The 7,423-nt window shown below is 33.2% G+C and overlaps 1 protein-coding gene across 1 annotated transcript in view; it reads left to right on the top strand.

Annotated features, from left to right (window-relative positions):
• The first annotated feature begins 2,488 nt into the window (after positions 1-2,488).
• LOC119833017 overlaps positions 2,489-7,423 on the top strand; it is a 7,023-nt gene continuing 2,088 nt past the window's right edge. The window contains exons 1-4 of the mRNA XM_038356887.1: positions 2,489-2,500; positions 2,684-2,771; positions 2,865-2,993; positions 3,078-3,519. Of these exons, the coding sequence (XP_038212815.1) occupies positions 2,489-2,500; positions 2,684-2,771; positions 2,865-2,993; positions 3,078-3,519 (671 nt within the window). The remainder of the gene's footprint in view (positions 2,501-2,683; positions 2,772-2,864; positions 2,994-3,077; positions 3,520-7,423) is intronic.

Genomic DNA, 7,423 nt, shown 5'->3' with positions numbered 1-7,423 from the left:
TACTAGAAAAAATACCATCCGGTTTATGTAAGAAACATAAAATAGAAAAAATTTAATTTTTTTTTTCCGTCTCAGACGCGATTTGAATCTACGTCCACGGAGCCTGTCGTTGTACGTCAACTAAGACTGGCGCCTTAGCCCGCTCGGCTAACGAACGAACTAACAGTAACAGAATGTTATAACAGTCATAAGCTGTTAGCCCTTACGTAGAGGATACGTAAGGAAATTGTTAAATCCTGGCGCTCCTGATCAGGATAATGGGATAAACTTACTATATTACTCTATTGGCACCAGTTCTTAATAAGTGTACAAAGTTTGAATGAAATCGGTTCGCGGGAAGAGGGAGAAAAACGGGTGTGAGTTACATACATACATACATACAAACATACAAGTGAAGCTAATAAAAGCGTGTTAATAAAAAGGTAAAGGTGTGATATTGTGCAGTTCATATTTGTTAAACCTAAAAATAGACAAATAACATATAAAGAAATAGATGTTATAGAGGTTATGATTTAAAAACAATTTAATATGCGATATGCATATTCTTCACATTTCTTCTGAAGTCGACTCTCACGAAATATGTGCGATGATGTGTGAAGTAAGATAAAAATTAAATATTTAAGCTATAATTTAAAAGTTATTTTTATTAAGAATACTTATATCTTATATTTTTAAACGAGCAATTCTTGTATGTATATATATATATATATATATATATATATAATTGGAATCTCGGAATCGGCTAAAACGATTTTCATGAAATTTAGTATATAGGGGGTTTCGGGGGCGATTAATCGATCTAGCAAGGAATCTTTTTTAGAAAATGTCATATTCGTGTTTTATTTGTGTTTTTTTTCCTGACATATATTGGTGAATAATAATACTATTTAGATAGTATAGTAGATAGCTTGACAACTGAAATAACACATAGGCAATTTTTATACCGATATTCCTACGGGATACGGACTTACGCGGTTTCAACCGCGGGTCACAGCTAGTGTATTAAATTAACTGTGTTGTAAAAGTGTTGAGTGCAGTTTAAATTGGATTTTAACTTTGATATTGTTGTCCCTTTTTAGAATCATCGAGCTTTTAATCTCTGAACAATCCTTACTAATATTATAAATGCGGAAGTGGTTTTGTTTGTCTTTCTTTCACGTAGCGGCGGAGCGGCTTTTTATATATTATTTAATGTGCGCGGTGCAACTTCTCATATCTATGGAATCTATGTGTACGCAAGACTTAGTGATTTTTAAACAAATAGAGAAATACTAAAAAAGAGGGACACAGAAAGCCATAATAACTATAGTAATATCTACAGTTATTATGGTTATTATGGTGTAGTGTATACCAAAAAGAATACGAACAACGCCGGGTTAGTTTCCTAACAAAGCAGACCTTGTGTGAGCACATGTACCGAGACATCATTTCTCCCATTTGACCAATACTTGTCAAATAACGTAAACTTCTGTAAATATTGCCCGTATGTATTGCGCTTAACGGTTTTCAAGGAAACAAGTTAGTAACTGTCTGGTATCTACAAATTGAAATAATTCAAAACAATACGTCTATAATCGCATCTTTATATTGATAAAGATAATTTTTGAAATTTCATTCAAATGTTATTAAATATCAAATGTAGAAGGAACATATTATCTTCGGGCATATAATTTACAAGGGGTAAAGGATTTGGACTTTTTGCATCGTAAACTAAATTATTATAATATGCTACAATAATGAAAAAAAAAAATAACGGTAGTGAGATATAGGTATATTATACAATCTTTAGAGTAGCAAATACTTCTCGGTAAACAAAAACTGTTATAATTACCATTTTATTTATCTGAATAACTAACTAATACGTTTGTTATTATTTATACTAAGCGCTTTATACTATGTTTTAATATCCAACTGGTTAATCGCGGTAAATATACTTTATCCAGCTAGAGTAGGTTATCATAATCGCTGCAATAATTAATTGTAACTTTAAAATAATTTAGTGCCCGTATAATTCGAATAAGGGAAATGCCATAGTGTACGGGTCACATCATCCCTAGCTCTTTTAACATTCAGCTTAACAAATTATATGCTACGATTGAGTTACCAGTTTTTCAGTTAGGAAAAATAACAGTTTTATCATTTTCATTACTTGATAGATGAAATTTCTGTTATTATTTTGATTATTAAAAATAAGGCTATTTTCAACTAATTAGACTCTTTCAAAACGAATTTTATATGAATATATCTTATGCTTGCAGACAAATATGAAACAAAGAACTCAGCCGCCGATATATTTATAAAATTTTCGGCAAAACCATACAAATATCATGGTAACGATTAATTAAATCATATTAGAGGTCTATTTTGTAATGAAAAATAAATTAAAGACGATGCCCAGTAAGGACGCGATGTCACAACATCTGACTATATATGGGTAACGGTTTGGGTGACATATCATTAACTGACTGTCATCGTCTCACTAAACACCATGAAAACCTTCGTAAGTATCTCATTAAAATATTCTATAATTGTAATAATTTGGTTATGAATCGGTTCATCGTTTATAATACATAAACTTATTAAATTCAATAGATATAGCATCTAGATAGAGCAGAAGAAGTGATATTTTAAATTACATGCTATTAGACCAATAGCTTATTTTAATATCCTGTAATTGTTCCAGGTGATTGTATTGGCTCTGGTAGCAAGCGCGTTATCCGGTAACGTGCGTCAGAAGCGTGGCTACCTCAGTGGCCTCCACTCGGCCAACGGTCTCAGCTCCGGCGGCTACAGCTACTCCGCTCCTCCCTCGAGCTACTCCGCCCCCGCAGTTGGCCTGGCTTCTTCTGTAAGCTACGCCCCAGCTGTGAGCCACATTTCTCCAGCATCTAGCTACATTGCCCCCTCAGTCAGCTATTCTGCACCTTCAGTGGGATACGCTGCCCCAGCCGTGAGCTACTCCCCGTCATTGAGCTACGCTGCTCCCTCGTTGGGTTACGCATCATCCTCTTTGGGCTATGCTCCATCTTCTGTCGGCTATGCTGCACCTTCATTGGGCTACGCCTCCTCCTCTCTAGGCTACGCTGCCCCCGCACTAAGCTACGCTTCCCCTTCAGTCAGTTACTCCGCACCTCTGTCCAGTTATGCTGCCCCGTCAGTGAGCTACGCTCCAGCGGCTAGCTACGCTGCTCCTTCAGTGAGCTATGCCCCAGCTGCTAGCTATGCCCCATCAGTAAGCTACGCGCCATCGGTCAGCTATGCAGCTCCTTCAGTCAGCTACGCCGCTCCAGTAGCCAGCTACTCCGCCCCCGCTGCCCGCGTCGTCACAGTCAACAAAGTTGTGAACGTGAAGAAGGTTGTCAGCGTACCCCAGGTCGTGAATGTCCCCAAGGTGGTGTCAGTCCCGCAAGTGGTGCAAGTTAAGAAAGTGGTACCTGTCTCCGGCGGCTGCTCCAGCTGCAGAGCCTCCCACTACGGCGCCAGCTACGGCAACACCTACGCCCCCAGCTACAACAACTGGTAGAAACAGCATGTGAATGTTCTAGTCAAATTTTCTCGTGATTTTTAGTTTTACTTCTGTTATCATTATGTAAATTAAACTGTTTATTTTTTTAATTTCTTGACTTTTATTGAATAAGTTATATATCTATGAATATACTTAATAGTGTCGTTTCGATTAATAACTATAGTATTCTTTTTAGAATCCACCAAAAAAGGTATACAATTACGTAATTTGGTATCTATTTAAAAGAAGTAATGTGAAATATTTGTAAATATTAACCCAATATTAACCAATGTCAATATCCAAATCAATGGCCATGAATAGATTAACTCGTGGACAAACCAGTTTGTCCATCGCCATTCATCATCAACAGGCTGCGTACATAACGAACCACATAAACGATGTCATAAAATATTTAATATTTTTATTAGACTTCTTGAATACACCTGAAAATAAATTTCATCAATATAAATTGAAGTCATAAGGCAGCTTTTTGTTCTATTTATCAAGTGACGTTCACAAAATGCGAAGAGGGATTTCATTTTTGAAATAATGGTTTTTGATGTCAATAGCAAAAACAAACATTTTCTACATTTTGTAGTGATACGGATGCGAACAACTATATATCTTCCCATAGGAATGACATGTTTTACTGTGGTTAAAAGTAGCCTAAAACCTTTTAGCCGCCAAACTGCCAACAAAAACGATACCAAAAAATAGCTCTGTTGTGACGTGATTAAAACCAGGTAAACAAACACACCTTCACATCTACAGTAATATTATAAAGAGAAAGAAGAATTTGTATTTTTGTGTGTTTGTTTGTTCTTTTGTAATGAATAAACTCAGAAACTACTGGACCTATTTAAAATTTTTTTTCTCCATTAGATAGCTGCAACTTTACTGAGTGGCATGGGTTTATTTATATACCACGAGCAAAACCGGGGCGAGCAGCTAATGTAAAATATAAGTAAGGATTAAATAAAACTTGTATTGAAAATAATTTCAATTCACACCCAATAGCAAATGTAACAGTTTTGACACAATGTCGCTCAACTGCGATATCAACTCGCGTGTGTACGACACTTTTGATACGGCCTTGTGACCTTACAAACGATACTCGCAAACTTTGCTCAGTTCTGACTAAGAAATGTAAGGAAATTTTTTTATAAATGGTTCAGGATTGTTGTTTGTCATTGATTAGACATCGATTTGAAATAAGGTAGTTACTGTTTTTTAATTAACCATAGTTATGGTTAGTACCAGTTAGTTATAGAGAGGTATTATAAAATTTGATTCATTCAAAAAATGCAAAAAGTTTCAATTTATTGGTTTTTTTTTCCTTTACTACCACATTCCATTTCACTAGTGGAGTAGGTAAAAAAATATCTTAACGGAATCGGTGTTATTTCCCAATGCTGATATTATGGGCTGAAACTGCCTGAGAAGTATGCAGTAGAACAAAAAAACTCATAAAACTTTATAAAAGGCGCGAAATTTCGGCGGCAACTTTTTGTCAAGTTTACTCGGATGTGCCAATATTCTATTATATAAACTTTTGCCCGTGACTTCGCACGCGTTTAATTGGGAGTACTTTAATAGATATTATGCTACATAAAAACCTTCCATTATAAAAAAATGCCACCAAGATCCTTCGCGTACTCTTAATGAATTTACAGGGACGGGGCCAGACAGATAAAGCGACTTTGTTTTAGTTAAAGGTTATTGAAATTTACGTCTTAGTCGAATAGAATTATTGAAAATATTTTATTTTAGTTGTGTCCATATAAAGATGGAAACCAAGAAATGCTATATTCAGTATTTGAAAAAATAAAAAAAAATCTTAAAGCACTGTAGATGAGTTTGAAGCTATATCATTATATTAATATTACAATTTTGTTTACTTCTGTTTTCAAAAAGACGCAACCGGTAAATATGCAAATTTAAAAACGGAGTTAATATCGCGTGAATAAGTGGCAAACCAAGTTGTCAATGAAATGCATTTTTCAATTGAATATATTAAAACGGATGTTGTTTACCAGATTTGATCAATAATGAATATATTTGTAGTCGAATTATACAATACAGCAATTTGACATACATTTAAAATACACTAACTAAATAAATGTCGTACAGAAAACAGTCTTATTGCTAACAACGATCTCTACCAGACAATCAAACAACATCACAACAAGAACCACAAAGATTTTTTTTTTTGTTATTGATAAATTAATTGGAATTAAAAAAAGAAGAAAGGTTCAATGATTTATTTCTTACGGGCGATATTTTCGATTACAAGGATGTTATAATATTTTGTATATCATATTTCAGAAATCAATAAAAAATCACTACCAAACTCAAAACAAAAGCTAAAATGGAAAAACTAAAAACCGAACTACATCTAAATCACAATGTTGTCTAACTTTACACCTACAATTTTTACTCAGAAAGTACTTTCATTTCCTTAAAGATTAGTTTTGCCGTTTGTGGCTTTTCTAGCTCTCAAGTTCATTATAATAATGCATCTGCTATCTCCGTACACATTTATAATAATTATAATTAAATAAACCGAACTGTTTTCGAATTATTATAACTAGACCAAATTTAAGTTGTTGGTTCAAATCCCACTTTGTGATCATTTTTTTTTCTACCTACATCCTTTTTATGAAATAGAAAACATAGCTATTATTTCAAAACGACAGACAGACACTGCTTTAATTTATAAATAAATACAAACAAGCTAATATAGATTTGCGAAATATATAAAATATAACTGGTTTTCAGTGTTGCGCACAATTCACAACAGAAATGTTTGCCAATTACGCTGTAAATTGCTTCACATCAAACGAGACCCAACATAAGTACATGTATTTATTGTTGCGACAGATAATAAAGAGATCAATACTAATATCTTCAATCCAATCAAATTTTGTGCTTCCAAAGGTTTACCATTTTATAGTCCTTATTATAGCATGATAGAGATAACGAATTCTTGTTTGACTCATCGACAAGCAGGCGTTAAATGGCATTAATTCGACATTCGCGTTTGCAACATTATTAGAATTTAAAATATGGTTTTGGTCTCTTACAGATTATTTCAAAATATGCAAAACTCTCAAGTATACTAATTTACGATTTCATCTTGCTATATCTTCAAAACGATTGGATCGTTTCCTAAAAAATATTACTAAGTATTTATATTAGTTTTGGGTAGTTTAAAATATTCTAAATATTTTAAGCTTATTTTTTTTGAATACATAGATATTAGAATAAATTTGCACAAATAACATTTGAATAGGTGCTCAATAAAGAGTCGTAATAGAATACTAAATACATATGTGAATATTACTGACACCTAAGTGTTTATAAACGACATAAGTGAAACCTTAATAATTCCTAAGGAATGCTCTACAGATTACAGGATAATCTAACTTTGATCCATTGTCGATTTAGTTGATAGAGATTTTAATGAACATATCGCTTGATGTAACAAGAAGGAGTAAATAGAGAAATAATTATCCAAACATAAGAAGACAAATTATTATAATATGATCAATACGGGATTTTGGCAAATGAGCACATACCTTTTTTTTATTTCTGCTGTCTGATTTGTAGATAAAATACATTTCAATAAATTTGAGCGTGTTATTTGCGAACGATTTAAAGAAAGATAATATTAATTACTTATCACACTGTTGCACCTAAGAATGTGACCTTTTTGTGAAAAAAATATTATGATTACCTTGTAATTGCAATATAAGTACTAAATGGTGCAGAAATGTCTTTCCAAACTCTATTCTCTAAGATATTGTTCAGTGAGAATTTTCAGAAGTTAAAATACTAACTTGGGACTCGTGACGTTAGCTTCACTTTATTACTTGTGAAATTTTCTTCATCATGCATTCATACTTCAAATATATATAT

This window comes from Zerene cesonia, chromosome 16 (genome assembly GCF_012273895.1).
Source record: "Zerene cesonia ecotype Mississippi chromosome 16, Zerene_cesonia_1.1, whole genome shotgun sequence".
Lineage (NCBI taxonomy): Eukaryota > Metazoa > Arthropoda > Insecta > Lepidoptera > Pieridae > Zerene > Zerene cesonia.
The sequence above is the reverse complement of the archived record's forward strand: the minus strand, read 5'-3'. Positions and strand labels throughout refer to the sequence as shown.